This window comes from Arachis ipaensis, chromosome B8, assembly GCF_059453495.1.
Source record: "Arachis ipaensis isolate K30076 ecotype BB chromosome B8, ASM5945349v1, whole genome shotgun sequence".
Lineage (NCBI taxonomy): Eukaryota > Viridiplantae > Streptophyta > Magnoliopsida > Fabales > Fabaceae > Arachis > Arachis ipaensis.
In genome coordinates, this window is record NC_142443.1 from 15,091,690 (window position 1) to 15,112,477 (window position 20,788).

The 20,788-nt window shown below is 37.1% G+C and overlaps 3 protein-coding genes across 8 annotated transcripts; 2 read left to right on the forward strand and 1 right to left on the reverse strand.

Annotated features, from left to right (window-relative positions):
* The first annotated feature begins 254 nt into the window (after positions 1–254).
* Positions 255–6,139, forward strand: LOC148547279 (TMV resistance protein N-like). Its single transcript, XM_088496693.1, has 5 exons — positions 255–1,163; positions 1,334–2,435; positions 2,533–2,814; positions 2,978–3,850; positions 3,944–6,139. The coding sequence occupies exons 1-5, from the start codon at positions 514–516 to the stop codon at positions 4,799–4,801; spliced, it is 3,765 nt and encodes a 1,254-aa protein (XP_088352819.1). The 5' UTR covers positions 255–513; the 3' UTR covers positions 4,802–6,139.
* Positions 6,140–7,959: 1,820 nt separating this feature from the next.
* LOC107613257 (disease resistance protein RUN1) lies at positions 7,960–14,061 on the reverse strand. Of its 6 annotated transcripts, none has more exons than XM_088496697.1 (8): positions 12,843–14,054; positions 12,188–12,751; positions 10,916–11,999; positions 10,465–10,746; positions 9,073–9,716; positions 8,890–8,955; positions 8,535–8,659; positions 7,960–8,464 (listed from the first exon to the last, which is right to left on the reverse strand). In XM_088496697.1, exons 1-5 carry the CDS (start codon positions 13,502–13,504, stop codon positions 9,273–9,275), a joined length of 3,036 nt encoding a protein of 1,011 aa, XP_088352823.1. In that variant the 5' UTR covers positions 13,505–14,054; the 3' UTR covers positions 7,960–8,464; positions 8,535–8,659; positions 8,890–8,955; positions 9,073–9,272. The 6 variants fall into 6 exon arrangements, with proteins under 6 accessions (XP_088352823.1, XP_088352822.1, XP_088352824.1 ...); XM_088496696.1 differs by having other exon boundaries at positions 8,535–8,670; XM_088496698.1 differs by lacking the exon at positions 8,890–8,955 and having other exon boundaries at positions 10,478–10,746; positions 12,843–14,061.
* A 3,439-nt stretch (positions 14,062–17,500) lies between these two features.
* On the forward strand, positions 17,501–19,798 carry LOC107610542 (uncharacterized). The gene is made up of 3 exons (XM_016312587.1): positions 17,501–17,834; positions 18,123–18,403; positions 19,376–19,798. The coding sequence occupies exons 1-3, from the start codon at positions 17,501–17,503 to the stop codon at positions 19,796–19,798; spliced, it is 1,038 nt and encodes a 345-aa protein (XP_016168073.1).
* The last annotated feature ends 990 nt before the right edge of the window (positions 19,799–20,788 follow it).

Here is a 20,788-nt window from a genome sequence, read left to right on the forward strand (position 1 = left end):
AGGGTTGCACTATTTAGCTTGGTAGGTTTGTATAAATATTTTCATGGTCATCTTCCAAAACTCTGTATTTCCATAGTCTGATCATCCATGAATTTTTGTAACAAGGTACGTGTATGCCATTATTTACTTTTGTTTTTAGTTTACCTATTTTACTTAGTTCAATTGTATTCTATTGCAATTTACAACGATCAAAACAACAAATGCTACTAGTAACGGTTAAAAAGAACTAATTGTTCACTAGAATTTTTTCTTTTGTAAATTGGTTGTAATTTATTACCCGATTTTCACTTGCACTTGATCAAGAAAAACCGTTATACACTTATACTTTCCCTGTTTGCTCACTCTCATCAGCTTCTTGGTTCTTGCAGTACGCGTTTAGTTGACCCCCAAGTCAAGTCAAAAAGTCAACTAAAGTAGCTTCTGAACGGAAATAGCCGAGGCGGTTATTCCACTTTGCTTCCAAATCTTCTAGTTCTTGATTGAGAGTGAGTTCAGCAAAAACCAAAAAGCAAAATGAGTTCAAAGGATGACAGCACGCTACTCTCTGCCAGTTCTTCAGACAAATCTGGCAATAAGTCTAAGAAATCCTCACTTAGGCGGAAATTCAGGGCCCTACTGGGCTTTCCTAAACCTTCAGATTCAAGCCCGTTGGGCCATCCACACCTCGCTTCTACTTCTGCTAACGTCATCGAAACTGCAGCACCTTCATCTCGTCCTGTCTTCAAGTATGACGTGTTTCTCAGTTTCAGAGGCACTGATACTCGCAACACTTTCGTTGATCATCTTTACAATAATCTCATCAGGAAAGGTATCTTCACCTTTATGGATGACAAGAGGCTCGACAAGGGAGAACCAATTTCGTCGCAGCTCATTCAAGCAATTCGAGATTCAAGGGTTTCAATCGTCGTGTTCTCGAAAGATTATGCTGGTTCTGCATGGTGTTTGGAGGAAATGGCTACAATATCTGAATGCAAGAAGGAATTGGGACAGAAAGTTTTCTCCATTTTCTATGATGTAGATCCTTCTCATGTTCGAAATCAGAGTGGAGCGTATGAATCTGCATTTTTGCCGCATGCATTGAAATACAATCTTGACCGGGTTGCGAGGTGGAAAAGCGCTATGACGAGCTTGGCCAATTCGGTTGGTTGGGATGTCAGAAACAAGTACGTACATATAAAATTCTTCTCTTGTTTTCTATAAAATTTGGGGAGTCCTGTTCAATAGTTCTAGTCATGATTCATGCTAATCAACAATTTAAACTTAGATTAACTGCACACCCTGATCAAAATTTTTATATGATATAATCTTGCTTTCATGTTGTTCTTTGTATCAGGCCAGAGTATACAGAAATTAAAGAAATTATTCAAAAGGTAGTGAAAACATTGAACCACAGATTCTCAGGGTTTGATGATGATCTGGTCGGGATACAGCCCCGGGTAGAAAGATTAGAAGGGCTTCTAAAATTAAGCTCAAAAGATGATAATCCACTGGTTATCGGAATTTGTGGCATGGGTGGTATAGGAAAAACAACTCATGCCAAGGTCTTATATGACAAAATCTCTTACCAATTCGATGGTTGTTGTTTTATTGAGAATGTAAGCCAAAGTTATAGAAATGGAGGTGCTGTTATTATTCAAAAGCAAATTCTTAATCAAGCTCTAGATGAACAAAATCTAGAGATGTTTGGTCACTTTGAGATATCTGGCATTTTAAGAAATAGGCTGTCTTGCATAAAGGTCCTTATAGTTCTTGACAATGTTGATGAACTGCAGCAATTGGAGGAATTGGCTATAAGTCCTAATTCACTTGGGAGAGGAAGTAGAATTATCATAGTCACTAGGAATGAGCATATTCTAAAAGTTTATGGAGCAGATGAAGTTGATAAGGTTGCACTGTTGGATGATGATGAAGCTCGTGAACTTCTTTTAAGAAAAGCATTGGGTGATGATGGTTCTAGCAGTAGCAAATACATGCATCTAATTCCTAAAATACTGGAATATGCTCAAAATCTTCCATTAGCTGTCAAAATAGTGGGTTCGTTGTTGCATTCCCGAGATGTTACCCAGTGGACTGATGCCTTGAAAAGAATGAGGAAAATTCCAAACAAAAATATTATGGACGTGCTTCAGATAAGCTTTGAAGGATTGGAATTATATGAGAAAGAAATATTTCTACACATTGCTTGTTTCTTTCATGGAGAGAGAGAAGATTATGTAAAACAAATTCTAGATAGTTGTGGATTACATCCTCATATTGGAATTCCAACTATTATGGAGAAATCACTCGTAACCATTAGAAATCAAGAGATTCATATGCATGAAATGTTACAAGAATTGGGGAAGAAAATTGTTCGGGAAAAATCTCCAGAAGAACCAGGATCATGGAGTAGGTTGTGGCTTTATCACGATTTCTACCGTGTATTGACTTCAGCAACGGTAATGAATTATACCTTCTTGCAGAATAACATTCCAGCATTCCATGATTATCTTGTTTCCTTTATTATTGAACACGTGGATACCTTGTATTTTTCAGGGATCTTATAGTGTTAAAGCCATAGTTTTGGATCAGAAAGAGGATGTTTCCAAATATAGTCAGCTGAGGATTGAAGGATTATCAAAAATGATGGGTCTTAAGTTACTCATATTACATCACAAGAATTTTTCAGGAAGTCTTTATTTTCTTTCTGACAACTTGCAATATATTTCATGGCATGGCTATCCTTTCTCTTCTCTACCAGTAAATTTTGACCCACATAGTCTTGTTGAACTAAATTTGCGTGATAGCAACATCAAACTACTATGGGAAAGCCCAAAGGTATTTGAATTATAAATCTTCCCTTTTTGGTTAAAGAAATAAAAAATAATAATTTTATTCCTCTTTTTCTCTGTTTTTTTATACTTAATTTGTTATGGTTACTTTCAAAGGAATGCAACCTTTAGTACAAGCTGACATGTTGGTAGAAAATCTCTGTTCACAGAGTTTCCCATGTTTGAAAAAGATGGATTTGAGCAACTCGAAAGATCTCGTGAAGACGCCAAATTTTGAATGGATCCCAAACCTTAAGTGGCTGGATCTTTCAGGATGCACAAATCTATCACAGGTTCACCCCTCAATTGGACTTCTTACTCAACTTGCTTACCTCAGTTTGCGTAATTGTAGCAATTTGGTCAGCATTGATCTCAACACTGAATATAAGTTATATTCTTTGAAAGTTCTACACCTCTCTGGCTGCACAAAACTAGAGAACACCCCAGATTTTACAGGGCTGTCAAATCTGGAGTACCTTGACCTTGAAAAATGTATAAGTTTATCCGCAGTTCATGAATCTATTGGGGCTCTTGTAATGCTGAAGTTCTTCAGTTTGAGAGGGTGCATAAATCTTGTCCAGCTACCTGCCAGTGTCAACAATTTGACATGTCTTCAAAATCTAGATTTACATGACTGCTTCCAACTGATGAATCTTCCGCTAAGACAAATAAGCATGTTATCCCCCTATCTAAGATATTTGATATTTTTGGATCTTGGATCCAGCAAGATAAAAGTAATTCCCGATGCTATTGGAGCGCTAAAGTGCTTAGAAAGACTAAATCTTCAAGGAAGCAGAATTCAATCTTTACCCGAAACCATCAAGAGCCTTTCCTGCCTGGCATATTTAAACTTGTCAGGTTGCCATGAGCTTGTTGAATTGCATGATCTTCCATTTAAGAGTGCTTCATCAGGGGGAAGGTATTTTAAGAAAGTATCAGAATCTCGTAATCATAGATCGGGATTATATATTTTCAACTGCAGTAGGGTTATGAAATGCCACTGGATGTTAGTTGCAATTTCATGGTTAGCAAGACTTGTTAAGGTGAGGACTATTCTAATTGTTTTACTTTTTATTATCCTACTACAATCTCTTAGTTTACACATCTATGCTTGAATTTCTTTCTTTCGATTGCAGGAACCCGGTCATTTTCGATGTGGTTTTGACATTATAGTACCTTTTATGGGTATTGAAATTCCAAAATGGTTTTTCCATCATCGATTTGTAGGTGGCTCAATAATAAGGATATTAAGCATTGACACTGATGTAAATGATTGGCTTGGTTTTGCCTTTTGTGTAACATTTGAGGTGAACAAAAATAGTCGAGCAAATCCTGGCTCCTCCTCAAAGCTGCCACGCCCTTTGTATCTTTCATTTGAAAGTGAAAACACAGAAGAATGCTTTGACTTGCCGGCTTGTTTAGACATGGAGAAGGAGCATGTTGGTCCAATATCAAAATATTGCTGGATAATCTATATCTCTCGTGCACACTGCCATTTTGTGAAAACAGGAACCTGTATCACGTTTAAAGCATGCCCGGGCTTACAGGTGAAGGAATGGGGCCTACGCATGGTATGCATGGAAGATATAGTGTTGATAAGGAGAGAATTCCGTGAAATGGATTGTAAAGGTTATGATCCTTGGTTTCGTCGTGGTATACAAGAAATCTCTGATCCGATAATCTGTCTTCCCCATAATTGTTTCTATACTATGGATGAGCATGAGAATGAGGGCTATAATAGATTAGGGCCTAAAATCCAGCTACCCTACAATTGGAATGTAACTGATGAAGAGGAAAAGGAGAATCTGGATGCTAAGGCCAAGGAAATTAATCTTTACAATCTTGGTCATTCTTCCATAGAGGAAGAGCAAGTTGTGAACGGCCATTCTTCCTCGGAGGAAGAGGAAAGCATGAAAATGAAAGGCAAAGCATTGCAGGTAGCCTTTGATGAGGAAAGTGATTGCTCTTACATGAGTGATTTATCTCCGAGGTAAACTATCCTTAAAAGGATTACAGGTAAATAAGTAAATTCTCTTCTCCTACTTAATTATTCTTCTTTACCCAGATGCTTATCGTTGTTTGGTACATAATTTAAGGTCACTTCAATAGTTGCATCGTTTTATAGATCTGCTACCCCTTGCACATTTGAAGAAGTAAAACTTGGAAAACAATGCTTCACTGTTGCAGATTTGGGTAGCTTGAATATGTTCTACCTTCTGCCTTATCAAAAGGATCGGGAATTCCATTCTTTTCTTTCCATTATTTTTTAGTGTTTGCTACAGTACGATGATAAATTCATACGTATCGATACATTTAAAATATGGACAAGTAATAATAAGCTACGTAGAATTTATTTTTAACATCAGTATTTAGTTTTTTCTTTTTTAAATATATATTATATCACCATTTTTATTAAAATACCCTTTTAATTAAATAAATATTTTATTTATTTAATTTTATAAAAAGACTTAAATACTCTTTTTTGTATATATTAGACAAAAATTACTCTTTTAGATTAATTAAATTGTTTAATTTTATAATTTTAAAATTTAAATAATCTAAAAAACAAAAACAAAAATACATTTAACAAAATCATTTGTCTCTTTATAAATCCTAATCAATTATTCATACCAAAAAAATTAAATAAATTTAAAAAGTACTAAACAAAATCACTTTGTTCTTTGTTTGCTGGGTTCTCACGCAAACCTCATCTCTAATTGTTCATACCCAAAAAAAAATCATCTGAAAAATTGAGAAAAAAAAATAAAAGAACAGAGCTTCATGTCTTCATCTTTCTGGGTTTTTCACCAGCACACTCCCATCGAATGTCTCTCTCATTCCCAATTCTGATATTCAAACCCTCTCTTCTCTCTCATTGCCACTAGAGTCTCTCTCGGTCTCACTAGAGTCTCTACTCGTTCACACAGTCACCTTGCTTCTTTGACAAGAAGAGCTTGATGCGACGGTAGCTCTCAAACATGGTTCGAACCTCATCTTTGTTCCTCTGCTTGGTGACGACCTCATCCTGTGACAGAGGCGGAGAAGGAGAAGTAGGCGGACGAGCTAGGGTTTGAGAGAGATCAAGTAGAGAGAGAGAGGATAGGAAGAGGAGAGAAGAAGATGAAGAAGGTTAAACCTTCAGAGGCGTGATGAAGAACAATTTTGGTTCTTTGTTTTTTTTAATATGTTTAAGGTAGATGAAGAATAATTTTTATTTTTTGTTTTTTTTAATATACTTTTATTTTGTTATTTTAATTATTTAAATTTATAAAATTAGAATTAATTGAATTCTAAAATTTGATTAATTTAAAAGGGTATTTTTGTCTAATTAAATAGAGAAAGGATGTTTAAGTCTTTTTATAAAATTAAATAAATAAATATTTTTTATTTTTATTTAATTAAAAGGGTATTTTAATAAAAGTGGTGATATACTATATATTTAAAAAAGAAAAAATTAAATACTGACGTGTAAACATGTCTTATTGTTATTTATCCATATCTTAAACGTATCGGTACGTATTAATTTATCAACATACCGTAGCAAACATCTTATTTTTTTGCCAACAATTAGGATTTCATTGGCAATTTAGCATTACTAATTTATTGTGATTTTTTTCTTCTTGTTTGTGCTACGTTTGATATGTATCATTAATTCATTATCAATTATTGGATATTTCATTGATAGGAAAAACATCATCTAAAGTGACAAGATTAATAAAGTAATAAAGTGAATGATTAATCATAACTAAATTTTTAACTTTTATGTGAACGACGTTATCTTAATTTAAAATTGATTAACCACTTATTTTCTCACGGGACTTGATTGTCATTGATAAAAGTAGTCGAGAAAAAAAATCTTTTAAAGTGAACAGATTCATAAAGTAATTTACTCACTTTTGAATTCATAACTTTTATTTTATTTATTTTTTTTTTGTAAGATTCACTATCATAATTCAAAGATGAGATTAAAGGATTATTTTATCAATTTTTTACAAAAACTTTTCTAATTAGTAACCTTATCATATATCCTAGCTAAATCCTAAAATAAAAAGAGTAAACATATCCACTAAAATTTCTTTTATATTTTTTAGAGAGAATTTCACTCCCCTCTTCTGCGAGATGCTAAAATAACACTCACATTCCCTCTATTTTATAAATGTACATTTTTCTCCTTTCTAACTTTTAAAAAACCTCTTCTTTAATTCATTTTAAACTTTTTGTGTTAACTAATGTTAACTTTATCCATTTTTTAAGAAAAAATAAATTATTTTTAAAAAATACCCATTAACAAAAATTTTAGTTTTTATCATTAAATTTTACTTACCAAAATACCCTTTAATAAATTATTCTTTTATTTATTAAATTATATTTTTAAAAAAATTTAATAATTATATTATTTTTTAAAAATACCCTTCAAGAATTTTTTAATTATTAAATTATAATTTTACCAAAATTTTCGTTAACAATTTTTTTATATTTTACTATTAATTTTTCGATATCTATATATATTATTTTAACATTAAATAAAAAATTTTAATAAGATTATTTTTCAATATCAATATATATTAATTGTTATACATATTAACAGTGTAAGATTTTTTATTTAATGTTAAAATAATATATATTAATAATAAAATATAAAAATAATTATTAACAAAAATTTTAGTAAAATCACAATTTAATAATTAAAAAATTATTGAAGAGTAGATATCTTAGAAAAAAATAATTTAATTATTAATTTTTTTAAAAGTATTTTGGTAAAAATACAATTTAATCAATAAAAAAATAATTTATTAAAGACTATTTTGGTAAGAAAAATTTAATGATAAAAAATAAATTTTTTTCTAATAGATATTTTTTCAAAAAATAATTTATTTTTTCTTAAAAAATGGATAAAATTAATATTAGTTGACACAAAAAATTTAAAATAAATTAAAAAGAATGTTTTTTAAAAATTAGAAGGGAGAGGAATGTTCATTTATAAAATACAGGGGATGGGGTGTCATTTTAGCATCTTGCAAGGGATGAGAGTGAAATTTTCTCTATTTTTTAATATAAAAAGTGATGTTACTTGTATATCTAGGTAAGTTTAACAGACATTTTTTTTTGGTGACTACAGACATTAATTTAATTTAAAGGTTTAAAAAAGATATTTAAATCGAAATTACAAATTCAGAAATAATCTAGTACGTATACAAAAAGTGTTCTCAAAACAAATTCCTGTCCCTAAAATTCCATTCTTTCTAGTCATGTTGCCAAAAGAGATTCTAGAGAGTACAAAACACAAACAAGGGGGAATATCCTTCAAGAATAACAGCTATAATAAGAACTCTTAATACAGAGTAATGGATCATGTTCCAAGAAGGGAGCCACACCAGAGTGGATTCCCTGTATGGTTAAAAGAGCCTTAATTCATAGGGCAGTGTAGCATGATTGGGTGTGAGTTGTGTGCAAGTAAAGCACCACACTTCACTCCTCTGTTCCCTCTTTCCCTTTCACATCTCTTGGAAGCTCAAACCGAAGCACTATTCACCAATCACTTACTACCTTCCATCGACACACCCAAAGTCAAGGGAGAGCAGGGAAGCTCTCGCGGCACTGAGAACTTGTGTGCGTAGAGTGTTTGAGTTTTTTCCCTTAAACATCTTCTGATGAACCTGAAAAACCAAAATGATTTATACTTTGAAATGGGGGGAATAAAAATAATTGTCATAATTGTTGACTGACCTCTTTATAAAACGATTTTTTGTTAAAAGTGGCAAGATTTGTGTTGGTTCTTCATCTGTTTCTCTCTCTATTGAATCCCAAGTTCCCGCCATCAGATACTCATTAAGCTCTTCCTCTTCAAATTTCTGTGTGGATGCTGACAAATGGTTATTAGGCTATTGCCCTTGGAATATGTTATCTTAACAAATCTTTGATAGGACATAATAATTTCACCATCAAACTTTGGAGTCTAGAGTTTGAAACTACTCATAGTTCTGAAGTACTCTCGCAAAAGAAATTGACTGGGAAAGATAAAACACTAAAACACTAATCAAGGTGGAATATCGAAACATTTTTTCTATTTCTACATACTCACTACTTCCAGAAATGAGAGTTCAACTCAATTTGAAACACTGAGCTGGAATTTCACTCACAAAAGGAACTGCAATGTCAAAACTCAACCACAATGGAAGTGATATACCTGCGACTTGCAAAGGTATAAACAGACAAAATATAATAAAGAAATTGTGATAAGAGGAGAAAGGCAGAGAGTATGCACCTCAACTATTCTTGCTCACCATGCATTCGATGATTCAAGTGCCTTGTCATGATCCAGTTGCAATCAAATTAAGACCAAATGAGGGCTTATGCAATCTTGTAAGCACACAATAACACATCACTTTTTGATACGTTAGCCTGGAAAGCCTCTCAGTGGTATATCTACCAGGAAGACAGTACTTTTTCTACGCGACTAGGAACTTATGGAGTTCGAATAATTCTGACACCACCTAACTTAGGAAGATCTATGTCGGCTGGCACATTTAAGAACTTAAGCTTTTCAAGATTCCCAATAGAATGATGAACAGTGGATAAACTTTCACATTTTCCAAGATCAATGTGCTCAACATTGGGTAGTCCTGTAAAATCTGGTGTGTTCTCAAGATGTCTGCAACTATAGAGGTCAAGAACCTTCAAAGAACTTAATTTGCATTTATGATCAAGATTGAGGGTGACCAACATATCACAGTCACGGAAACTCAAGTAAGCAAGTTCTTTAAGATGTCCGATAGATGGATGGACTTCCATTAGCTCTCTGCATCCTGTGAAATCTAGACGCTTAAGTCTTGGGCTCCCTTCAAAATTTGGTGTCTCCCTGAGGTATTTTGAGTAACTCAAATCCACCCTTTCCAAATGTGGGAAGTCCTGTGAAAAGAATCATTAGATACCAACATGTCATTATGATATATTAAATCTCTTAACTTTGATACCAAGCAGGAAAAGAAAATTAGAATTATAAAATGTGAAATATTAAACATCTGTGCAGAAGATATAAAAACACTTTCTCATTATATAATAGAAACAATATTATGACAAAATAGTTTTACTTCTGACACATTATCAACATTGTTTTTATATTATCACTAAAGCATTAATGAACAATATCATTAATTTACATTAGGTGTAGTAAGAGAACATGGATCAAATAATGCCATGATGCTCTATTATGTATCATATTTGATATCCAATTTAAAATCATTTATATTTCAACCCACTTTAACGTTTTATCCATAGCTAGTCTTGGATAGTTTCTACCTCTTTCTAGTTGTAAGCATACTCTCCATTTGATCAACTCACCTAATTTAAGTCTTTAGTCCTTCTCCAAACATGTCTTTATCATCTCAGGTATGATTTTACTATTGTTTAACAATTGGCGCTACCACAAGTCCACACCTCTGAGGGTAAAGTACTCATTAATAATCCCATATGGCTTAATGTGGTCTCTTACCTATCTAAACATCCAAGTTATATCTTCTAAAATATTTCAATTTTGTTTACTCTCTTTAAACTCTTTATGCCTCTTTTAAAGATGATTATTCTTTCCACTGTTTCTTTAATTAAAGAAAAGAAAAGAAAAAAGAAAATAAAAAGAATGAGGAAGATATTAAACTACCTTGCAGCCATACCATGGGCGTTCGATGTTGCTGTTAGGCAAATTCAATCCAACAAGACGATTATACGGTTCTAATGAAGGCAAAGAATAGAAAGGATATCCATGCCAAAAAAGATACCGTAATTCATTGGGAAGAGAAGTAAGTCTTCCTGAAAAATGCAGATCATATAATATGAGCAGTTCAAGATTTCTAATTTTTGACAATCCTTCAATGTTCAAATCTTCATATTCAGAGATGGAGGCATCCTCATATAGAACTATATCTTTAACCTTGCTTGTTGCCTGAAAAACGAGCAGAAAAATATTACTAAATAAAATAATTATAAAAAAAAAGCATACTAATGGAAGTACTTGAATCAGTTATATTCATAAAATTATCCACAAATAGGAACCAAGTTTTCCAATGACACAAAAAAGCCAGGGAATCTAAATTCGCAAGAGGAATCGTTACCGTGTTTGACTTCAAGACAAAACTAAAGTCCTCGTAAAGCCACAATCTACTCCGCAATCCTGGATTATTTGGATATTCTTCATGGACAATTTTCTTTCCCAAATCTTGCAACAGATCGTGCATATGAATTTCCTCATTTTGGATAGTGATGAGTGATTTGTCCAACAAAGTTTGAATCCCTATTTCAACCAAAAATCCACAACAACTTAGAACTTCCTTTACAAAATCTACCTTCTTCCCATGAAAGAAACAAGCAATGTGCAAAAAGATTTCTCTGTCTTCATCGTCTAATCCATCAAAACTTGTTTGAAGAGTCTTCATGATTTCAAAAGATGGCTCTCTTCTCAGTCTATCCAAGGTATCTTCCCAGAAGGTTACATCACGGTATTGCAAAAAAGAACCCAGTACTTTGATTGCCAACGGAAGACCATGAGCATATTCTAGCACTCTAGGAATCAACCTAGTATAGTCCTGATCATCCACAATACCACAAGCACTCAGGAACAGTTCACGAGCTTCATCATTATTCAACAGTGAAATCTCGTGAATAAAATCTACTTTATATGCATCCAAAATATGCCTATTCCTAGTGGTTATGATAATCCTACTTCCCTTCCCAAGCATGTTGCGATTTATAGCCAATAAGTCCAACTGGCGTAGCTCATCAACACCATCAAGGACTATAAGGATCTTTTTCCGATATAGCTTTCTTAAGAGGTCAGATATTTCTAAAGGATTGTAGATATCTGAAAGTTCTACATTTAAAGATTCACAGAGTATTTGTTTCTGCAAAGCAGTTGCACCACCAACTCTGTAAACCTGGCTTACGTCCTGAATGAAACAAGCACCCTCAAATTTCTCAAAGATTCTGTTATACAAAGCTAAAGCATGGGTTGTCTTTCCAGATCCACCCATGCCCCAAATTCCAACCACTAAAATACAATCATCCTCTAATTTCAAAAGCTTCTCTAGCCCGTCTAAACGGGATTGTATCCAACCTTGACTATGGCTACTAGGCCTTGGGAATTTAGGGAATAACTGTTCCACTGTCTGAATGATATTTCCAATCGCTTCAGTCTCTGGCCTGAAAGGGAAAAGATTAAAAAATAAGAAGCCAAACGTATATTTTTACAACATGATTTGTAAAATAGTTTAACTTAATATGATGAAACTAGAATGCAAAATCCACCTGATTAGTGGTTTGCACAAGTTATGACTTATGATCTGCCTGGAAATAATCAAGATTCCGTAAACTATGCCTTAGATACGTACCCATCTCTTAGAACAACACCACGTAGATCAGTGATATACTTGAAAGCTTCCCTCCATTGTTGAACCTTGAGAGGATCTTGCTTGAATTCCTCTGTATACGAAATAAAGGCTTTCTGGTATGGACCCGCTTGTCTTCGAACATCACTAGGATCCACACCACAGAAAACTGGGATGATAGTTTGTTTTAGTTCCCGGTGACAATCAACTATAGTAGCCATTTCGTCCAAACAGAATCTTGAGTCAGCATAATCACTTGTGAAGACAATGATAAGAATCTTTGAATTTTTAAGTGCTTGCCGGAGCTGTGACTCTGACATCACCTCGTCACTTCTGAAGGTGGAAAATCCTCTCTTGTTGAGATATTGGTAAAGATGGTCAATAAATGTGTGAGGAGTGTGGGCGCGTCTGAGACTGAGAAACACGTCATACTTGTTGACTTCCTGCGATGATGGTCTTCCTTGAGGGGATTCTGGATTTTTATCAGCAAACCTTGAACTTTGGAATTTATAAACCAGTCTGTCCAACACCGCCTCAATCATTTTGTCAATCCCTTCAGTTGTTGCTCTGCAAGAGGAGAGGAGCAGAAATTAAAGGAAAATACCACTAATCCGTCTCAAATGGAAAGAGAAAGGGAAGACAATGTTTATATACATACTGATCTCTTAAAATCAAACCACTAATATTGGACAAATACGTCATAGCACTCTTCCATTTGTAGATCTTGTCAGGCTCTTCTCTGAATCTCTCCCTATGCGAGTCAAAGGCATCCTCGTATGGCCCAGTTTGATATCGAACGTCACGTGGATCGACATCATAGAAAACTGGGAGAAGTTCCTGCTTCATCTCTTTGTGACAATCAACTATAGCAACCAGTTCGTCCAAACACCACTTTGAGCGAGCGTAACCCCTTGAGAACACAACGATAGAAATCCGTGAATCTTTAATTGTTTGCAGGAGCTTTGATGAAATGATTTCTCCTCTGTTTAATTCCTTCTCGTCTTTGAAGGCCAAAATACCTTCTTCCAAGAGACGTCGGTAAAGATAATCAACAAAACTACGGCGGGTATCAGAACCTCTGAAACTCAGAAACACATCATATTTGTAACCCCGCGGGGAAGACGAACTTCCCTCGGTGATAACCAACGCCTCATCTTGGTAACCAAGTAGAGCCCAGAACTTGCTGCTGAGTAAGGGTTTCCAATTGAGTAACATGCCTGCTATGAATGAACCAACAACTATACCTGATATGAAAAGGCACACCACCGTCCATGACCAACTCGCATAACCAGAAGCTGATGCCGTCTCGTCTGGCTTCATTTCTTTCAAGACACTTTGCAGCTATGCTCGCCTCAAAATTCACATAAATCAACTCAATTAATGCTCTCAGAAATAGCAAATTCTTTGTTTGTGCACTACCAGAATGAACAGTGGCAACAACGGGAGGGCTTGGGAAAAAGAATGGGAAGATGATGGGTGTTAGAACACGAGACTAAGGAAATGGTTTAGTACATATGGAGATTGTCCTCCGAATATCATACAAGATGCAATATATATAGAGAGAAGGAAACGCAGGCGGAACGGACCGAAGGAGGCAAACTGCCGCAAAACTGTTGAAAAAGTGGAACGGAAGAAGATGTGGATGTCAGTGTTCTTTGCAGTGATTTGGAACATCTGGTTGGAACGGAATGCACGAATCTTCAAGAATGCAAGAGCAAGCCTGGAGGTCATACACACAAGGACGTTGATGAGCTACACGGAATGGAGTGGTGGTGATCCTGGGGGAGGATGAGAGTACTGGGGATAGTAGGGGTTGGTTTATTTGTTGGTAGCTAGTTATGTGTCTTCTTTTTTCTTTTATTTGCTCCACTTTAATGTGTTGAGCTTCCTTTGTTTCAAAAAAAAAAAAACTGTTGAAAAAGTGGTGAACCGAAAAGGCTTCGAACCGTCGGAAAATTAGCCAGTCCAATTTGGATATGAGAAGTTGGTAAAGTAGTAAAATAAATAATTAATTAATATTAATTTTGTAATTTTTATAAAATGTGTTTATTATTTTAATTGAGTAAAATAATTAAATTAGTTTTTAAATGATTATTCGTTCATGACATGTATCCCGCTAAACTCGGGATTAGCATCAACAACAACAAATCGACCATAAATCCCGAAAATAAATAATTAAAACTGAAACAATCACTTGACCAAAAATACACATGAGTCAAGTACTATCCCCTAGCTGTTACCAACAACAACGGAACTTATCATCCAAGTCATTAATATCGGAACAAACCAAGCAGCACATAGCACTCCATTCATCTCTAAAATCAAACCTAAACAACCTAAAAAAGACAGGTTACATCACTCACTCTAGTTTACTTCTCTCACTCAGATAATACTTATTCTAACTTGAGCGTCAGAGTGCTTTTTGCAGGTGCTCCCGCCGCTGTGTTTCAAGGTGTCGAGGTTCCTTTATAGCGTTGCTTCCTGGACGGCTTATAGCTCTTCCACAAATCCAGCAGCCAGCTAGGTATCGTATACCTCGGCTCTTCCAGTACGGAACATTTGGCGCCCACCGTGGGGCCCGAAAATCATATTAACCCCACTCTTTTCACCATATAGTACTTTGTGTTTTCCTTTTACGCAGGATCTCTCAAACCTTCGCGCATAGCCGATAACGGAGTTCACCAACCCACTCAGGCCGAACTCATGGCCCAGATGGCCGAGCTGCAAGTAGAAGTCAAGAGACTCGCTGAGTTGTCAATCCAGAACAACGCCAGTAAGAAAGAGGATAATTCCAAAGGCCCGGCCCAAGGAGGCGTAGACCTTTTGGGAGTCAATCCTCCAAAGGAAAGGCTGACCTTAGGCAACCCGTTCTCTGAGGAAATCACAAACTACCAGATGCCAAAACACTTTACATTACCTTCCTCACTCGAGCCGTATAAGGGGATTGGTGACCCCCGGGCTCATATTAAGAAATTTCAATCTATGATGTTCTTTAATGGCCCTAATAACGAACCTGTTCTTTGCAGAGCTTTCCCTACTTACCTTGATGGCGCAGCTCTACTTTGGTTTTCAAAACTACCTGTAGGATCAATCTCTTCTTTCGAGGAATTGGCAAAATCCTTCATAGACTATTTTGCTGCAGCAAGGATATATGTACACAGATCGGATTACCTTGGCACCATCCGCCAAGGTCCCCAAGAAAGTTTGAAAGACTATCTGACCAGATTTGCAGAAGCGACAATGAAGATACCCGATCTAGATCCCGCCGTCCACCTGCATGCCATAAAGGCCGAACTCCGACCTGAAAAATTCAGAGAAACAATTGCGGTAACAAAGCCGAAGACATTGGAACAATTCCGAGAGAGGGCGGCAGGACAGATGGAGATCGAAGAACCCCGTGAAGCTGAAAAAATGGAGAAAAAACAACCAAAGAGAGAAGACGACAGGGCCACAAGGTCTGCAAATGTCAAAGACCCCAGGAAGCCCTTCAGGCTAACCCCAAAGTTTGACAACTACACCAAGTTCAACACAAAGAGGGAAAAAATAATCAAAGAAATATTCAACGCTAAAATCATAAAACCACCAGCAAGAGCTGGGAGCTATCAAGATCAGAGATTCGTCGACAAGAGCAAGCACTGTGCCTTCCACCAAAAGTACGGCCACACAACCGATGAATGCGTGATAGCCAAAGACCTATTGAAAAGATTGGCCCGGCAAGGCCTCCTAGACAAGTACATCGAAGGAAGAAAACATAAAGAAGGCGATAGAGAAGAACGCCAACAGACCCCAGGAAGCAAAGAAACCAATAAATGGTCAAACAACACGCCACCTAAGGGGGTCATAAACACCATATCAGGAGGATTCGCCGGGGGAGGAGAAACAACTTCGGCAAGAAAGTGTAGTTACCGCTCAATGCTAGCAATAAAAGGAACAACACCATGTAGCAACAAGGATGCCTCAGACCTAGAAATCACTTTCAACCAGGGAGATATATGCTCGGCCGCACCACACTCAGACGATCCAGTGGTAATTTCTATCCAAACAGGTGACTTATTGGTAAGAAAAGTCCTTCTCGACCCATGTAGTAGTGCCGATGTTCTGTTTTATACTACTTTTTTGAAAATGAAAATATCCGAAAAACTCATACAACCTTCCTCCAGAGAATTAGTCGGATTCTCTGGAGAAAGAGTGCCAATCAAGGGTTACATATGGTTGAGGACAATGATGGGAAACCACCCATTGTCACGGACCATTGACATACAATATCTTATAGTTGATTGCCCTAGCCCTTATAATATTATCCTTGGAAGACCTGCCCTGAACATGTTCAGGGCAGTAGTTTCAACTTTTCATCTATGTGTCAAATTCCAGGCACAGGATGGAGAGATAGCGACACTCCACTCAGATCATCAACAAGCTCGGCAATGCTACAATGCAAGCCTAAAAAGGTCGGCTCCAAGAATAGAGTTCCAACAAGAAGTCAAAGCAATTCATAACACAAGTGAGGTACTGTCTCTAGCAGAGCTGGACCCTCGTGAGGACACCCAAGAAATGCCTCAACCAGCAGACGAACTACAGGAAGTCCAGCTAACGGCGAAACCAGAACAAGTCACATATATTGGTCAAGCACTACAGGAAAAAGAAAGATCCGAGCTCATAAAAGTATTACAAGATAACGCTGACCTATTTGCCTGGACTCCAGCAGACATGCCAGGAATAGATCCAAACATTATCTGCCATAAGCTCGCCACTGACAAAACAAGCTGACCTATAGCTCAGAAGAAAAGAATCCTCAGAGCAGAAAAATCAAAGGCAGCACTAGAAGAAACCAAAAAGCTTCTTAAAGCTAACTTCATCACAGAAATCAGATTCACCACATGGCTCTCGAACATGGTAATGGTAAGGAAAAACTCAGGTAAATGGCGCATGTGCGTCAACTTTACAGATTTAAATAAGGCATGCCCTAAAGATGCCTACCCTTTACCTTGCATCGATAAACTCGTAGACAGTGCATCAGGTTTCAAAAGCTTGAGTTTCATGGACGCATACTCTGGTTACAACCAGATACTTATGCATCCAGAAGACCAAAGCAAAACAGAATTTATAACTGAACATGGAAATTTTTGTTATAAAGTAATGCCATTTGGTCTAAAGAATGCAGGCGCAACCTACCAATGACTGATGGACAAGGTGTTCCATCACCAAATAGGTCGGAATATGGAAATCTATGTCGACGATATGGTCGCCAAGACCACCCAGGAGAGGTCACACTGCGACGACCTCAAAGAGATATTTGAATAGATACGAGCATACAAGATGAGACTCAACCCAGAGAAATGTGCCTTTGGGGTGCAAGGAGGAAAATTCCTCGGATTCATGCTAACTTCACGAGGAATCGAAGCGAACCCTGAAAAATGCGAAGCAATACTTAACATGACGAGCCCTAAAACAATAAAAGAAGTACAACAACTGGCAGGAAGGGTAGCAGCACTATCTCGGTTCCTACCATCAGCATCAAGCCGATCATACCACTTTTTCCAAACAATAACAAAGAATAAAAAGTTTCAATGGACAGAGGAATGCGAGAAAGCGTTTGCCGAGCTCAAAACCATTTTGTCATCACCACCAGTGCTGCAAAGACCAGAAGTCGGTAAACCTTTATACTTATATTTATCTATTTCTAATCATTCTATAAGCTCGGCTCTAGTTATTGAGATAGGAAAAACACAACAACCGGTATACTTCGTCAGTAGAGTCATGCAGTCAACGGAACAAAGGTACCCGAAGATAGAACAACTAGCTTTAACACTTGTAATAACGGCAAGAAGACTCAGACACTACTTTCAGAGCCACACAATAATAGTACGGACAAACCAACCATTACGACAAATACTAACAAAGCCAGAACTAGCTGGATGACTGACTAAATGGTCTATAGAGCTCTCAGAATTTGATATCCAATTTCAACCAAGGTCGGCATTAAGAGCACAAATCCTCGCCGATTTCATATCGGAACAAACCTCGGATGAACACAACAAGTACTGGGAGCTACACGTTGACGGAGCATCCAGCCGAGGAGGAAGCGGAGCTGGGATAATTTTGAAGGAAGGAGACAACGTGGTGGCCGAGCAATCACTACAGTTCCACTTCCTAGCAAGCAACAACCAGGCCGAGTATGAGGCCCTCATAGCTGGACTCAAGCTCGCCCTCAACCTCCAGGTATAAAGCCTGACAGCACACTGTGATTCCCTCTTGGTGGTTCAACAAATCCGAGAAGAATATCAGGTAAAAGATCCCTTGCTAGAGCGATATTGGCTCGTAGCAAAGGATCTCATTTCAAAGTTTAGTTCATTTATCATTTTACATGTGCATAGAGAAAAGAATGTTAGAGCCGACATACTATCAAAACTTGCCGCCACTAGGGCAGACACACAAACGTCGGCATTATCACAGCTGGCACTTAAAAAACCCAGCATTGAATTGTTATCCATAACAAGCATTAACCACCTCCATGACTGGAGAACACCTTTTCTTGAGTATATCAATACAGGTACCGTGCCCAAAGATGAGCTTAACCCGCAACATTTCAGAAGAAAAGCAAGTCTCTATACAAGCATAGCGGGAGAACTTTACAAACGCAGCATCTCTCAACTATTGCTAAAATGCCTAAACACGGATGAGGCAAGAGAGGTAATGGACGAAGTACATGAGGGCGTATGTGCAAACCACATCAGAGGATGAGCCCTAGCCGCAAAAATCGTCCGAACAGGATACTTTTGGCCGACCATGAAAAGAGATTGCATAACAAAAGTCAAGACATGTGACAAATGCCAAAAGCACGAAGCCATCTCTACAAAGCCGGCCGAGGTATTACACAGCATGGAGGTAAGCTGGCCTTTTCACAGATGGGGGCTTGATATCCTCGACCCATTTCCAATAGCACCGGTCAGGTAAAGTTTCTTTTAGTATCAATCGACTACTTCTCAAAATGGATAGAAGCACAACCCTTAGCAAAGATAACAGCCGAAAAGGTAACAACCCTTAGCAAAGATAACAGCCGAAAAGGTAAGTTTCTTTTTATGAAAAAATATAATATGCCGATTTGGAATACCAAAGGAAATAATATCAGACAATGGTAGACAATTTACCGATAATAAGCTCGGTTCATTTCTAAAAAATTTTAATATACAGCACCATTTTAGCTCGGTCGAACACCCCCAAACCAATGGGCAGGCCGAAGCTGCTAACCGAGTTATATTGCAGGCAATAAAGAGAAAGCTTGACAATGCAAAGGGAGAATGGGCCGAGCTGATCCCAGAAATATTGTGGAGCTACAACACAACAATACAAACAACCATGGGCGAAACACCCTTCAAACTAGTATATGGGTCAGAGGCGTTAATTCCAGTAGAGGTCGGAACCCCCACAATTATGACCGAGCTATATGACGAACAACACAACACTTGTATAAGAAACGCCGAGCTTGACCTCGTCGAAGAAGATAGAGATATCGCGGCAATCAAACAGAGAGCCATGAAGCAATTGGTGGCAAGAAAACACAATAGCAAAGTCGTCCCAAGAGCTTTCTCTAAGGACGATTTAGTCCTCAGATGAACCGAAGATGCGAGACGACCTCCTTCGCACAGAAAGCTCGCCGCGAACTGGGAAGGACCTTTTCGAATAGTAAAAGTACTCAGAATTGGGGCTTATCAACTTCAAATATTACAAGGCAACCCAGTGTCAGGGAACTGGAATGTTTCATCATTAAAGATGTATAGATCATAAGTTGTACAATCAGCGGATGAAGGTACTCTTTTTTCCCGCTTAGAGCTTTTTTCCCAAAACAAAGAGGGTTTTGCCTAAGGAAGGGTTTTAATGAGGCCGGACGCCCAATATATTCAAATTATCGAACGATTCTCTCAAACAAATCCAGCTCTAAACAAAATGTGAAAGCAATAAAGCACACGCTACAAAAATCACAACAAAGTGATATCATCAACCTGGCCTAACCTCGGCCAAAGCAAACACAGTTCAAAGTATCAACAAAACAAGAAAACCAAACCTCGGTCAACAAAACTAAAAAAGTAAAGAGTCAATCATACATATCCAAAATATAAACAAAACAAACTAAAAGGGAGGAGCGTTCTCATCATGCTCCTCCACAGTGCCATCTACAACCAATTTTCCACCAACAACTATCTTAGTCATATCAAGCTGATCACTGTCAAACTCTGGGGCCAATACAGCAATCTGACTTACAGCTCGTTCAAATCCATAAGAGAACATCTCCATGCCATTCTCCTCCAACTCATGAACACGTGAAGTAAGCCGACCCTTAGCCACATCATTCTCCTTAACCTCAGCCTGCAACAGACGAATCTGATCTCTTAAGCAAGTTACCTCCTCTTCAAATTCCTTTGCCTTAGCCACAGCACTGATAACAGCATCATCTTTCTCCTTAGCGGCTTTCTCCAACTCAGCAATCCTCACGTTATACGACTTCTCCAGGTCAGCAACTTTGTTCACAGCCTTCTGCTGCTCAGCGCCGATGAGCTCGGTGGTACGACCAACATACATTAAGCGAGAGGCAACAATCTATATAAA

Excerpts from the sequence above, each read along its gene's own strand:
- LOC148547279 (XM_088496693.1), top strand. The coding sequence starts at position 514 with ATGAGTTCAAAGGATGACAGCACGCTACTCTCTGCCAGTTCTTCAGAC. Across the intron at positions 2,436-2,532 it reads GTGTATTGACTTCAGCAACG|GGATCTTATAGTGTTAAAGC; the intron begins GTAATGAATTAT and ends TGTATTTTTCAG. Across the intron at positions 2,815-2,977 it reads TACTATGGGAAAGCCCAAAG|AGTTTCCCATGTTTGAAAAA; the intron begins GTATTTGAATTA and ends CTCTGTTCACAG.
- LOC107613257 (XM_088496695.1), bottom strand. The coding sequence starts at position 13,504 with ATGAAGCCAGACGAGACGGCATCAGCTTCTGGTTATGCGAGTTGGTCA. Across the intron at positions 12,752-12,842 it reads GGTTTGATTTTAAGAGATCA|AGCAACAACTGAAGGGATTG; the intron begins GTATGTATATAA and ends CTCCTCTTGCAG. Across the intron at positions 9,717-10,464 it reads GCCCATGGTATGGCTGCAAG|GACTTCCCACATTTGGAAAG; the intron begins GTAGTTTAATAT and ends TTCTTTTCACAG.
- LOC107610542 (XM_016312587.1), top strand. The coding sequence starts at position 17,501 with ATGAGACTCAACCCAGAGAAATGTGCCTTTGGGGTGCAAGGAGGAAAA. Across the intron at positions 17,835-18,122 it reads GCTGCAAAGACCAGAAGTCG|AGCTCTCAGAATTTGATATC; the intron begins GTAAACCTTTAT and ends AATGGTCTATAG. Across the intron at positions 18,404-19,375 it reads AGCTCGCCCTCAACCTCCAG|CACCATTTTAGCTCGGTCGA; the intron begins GTATAAAGCCTG and ends TTTAATATACAG.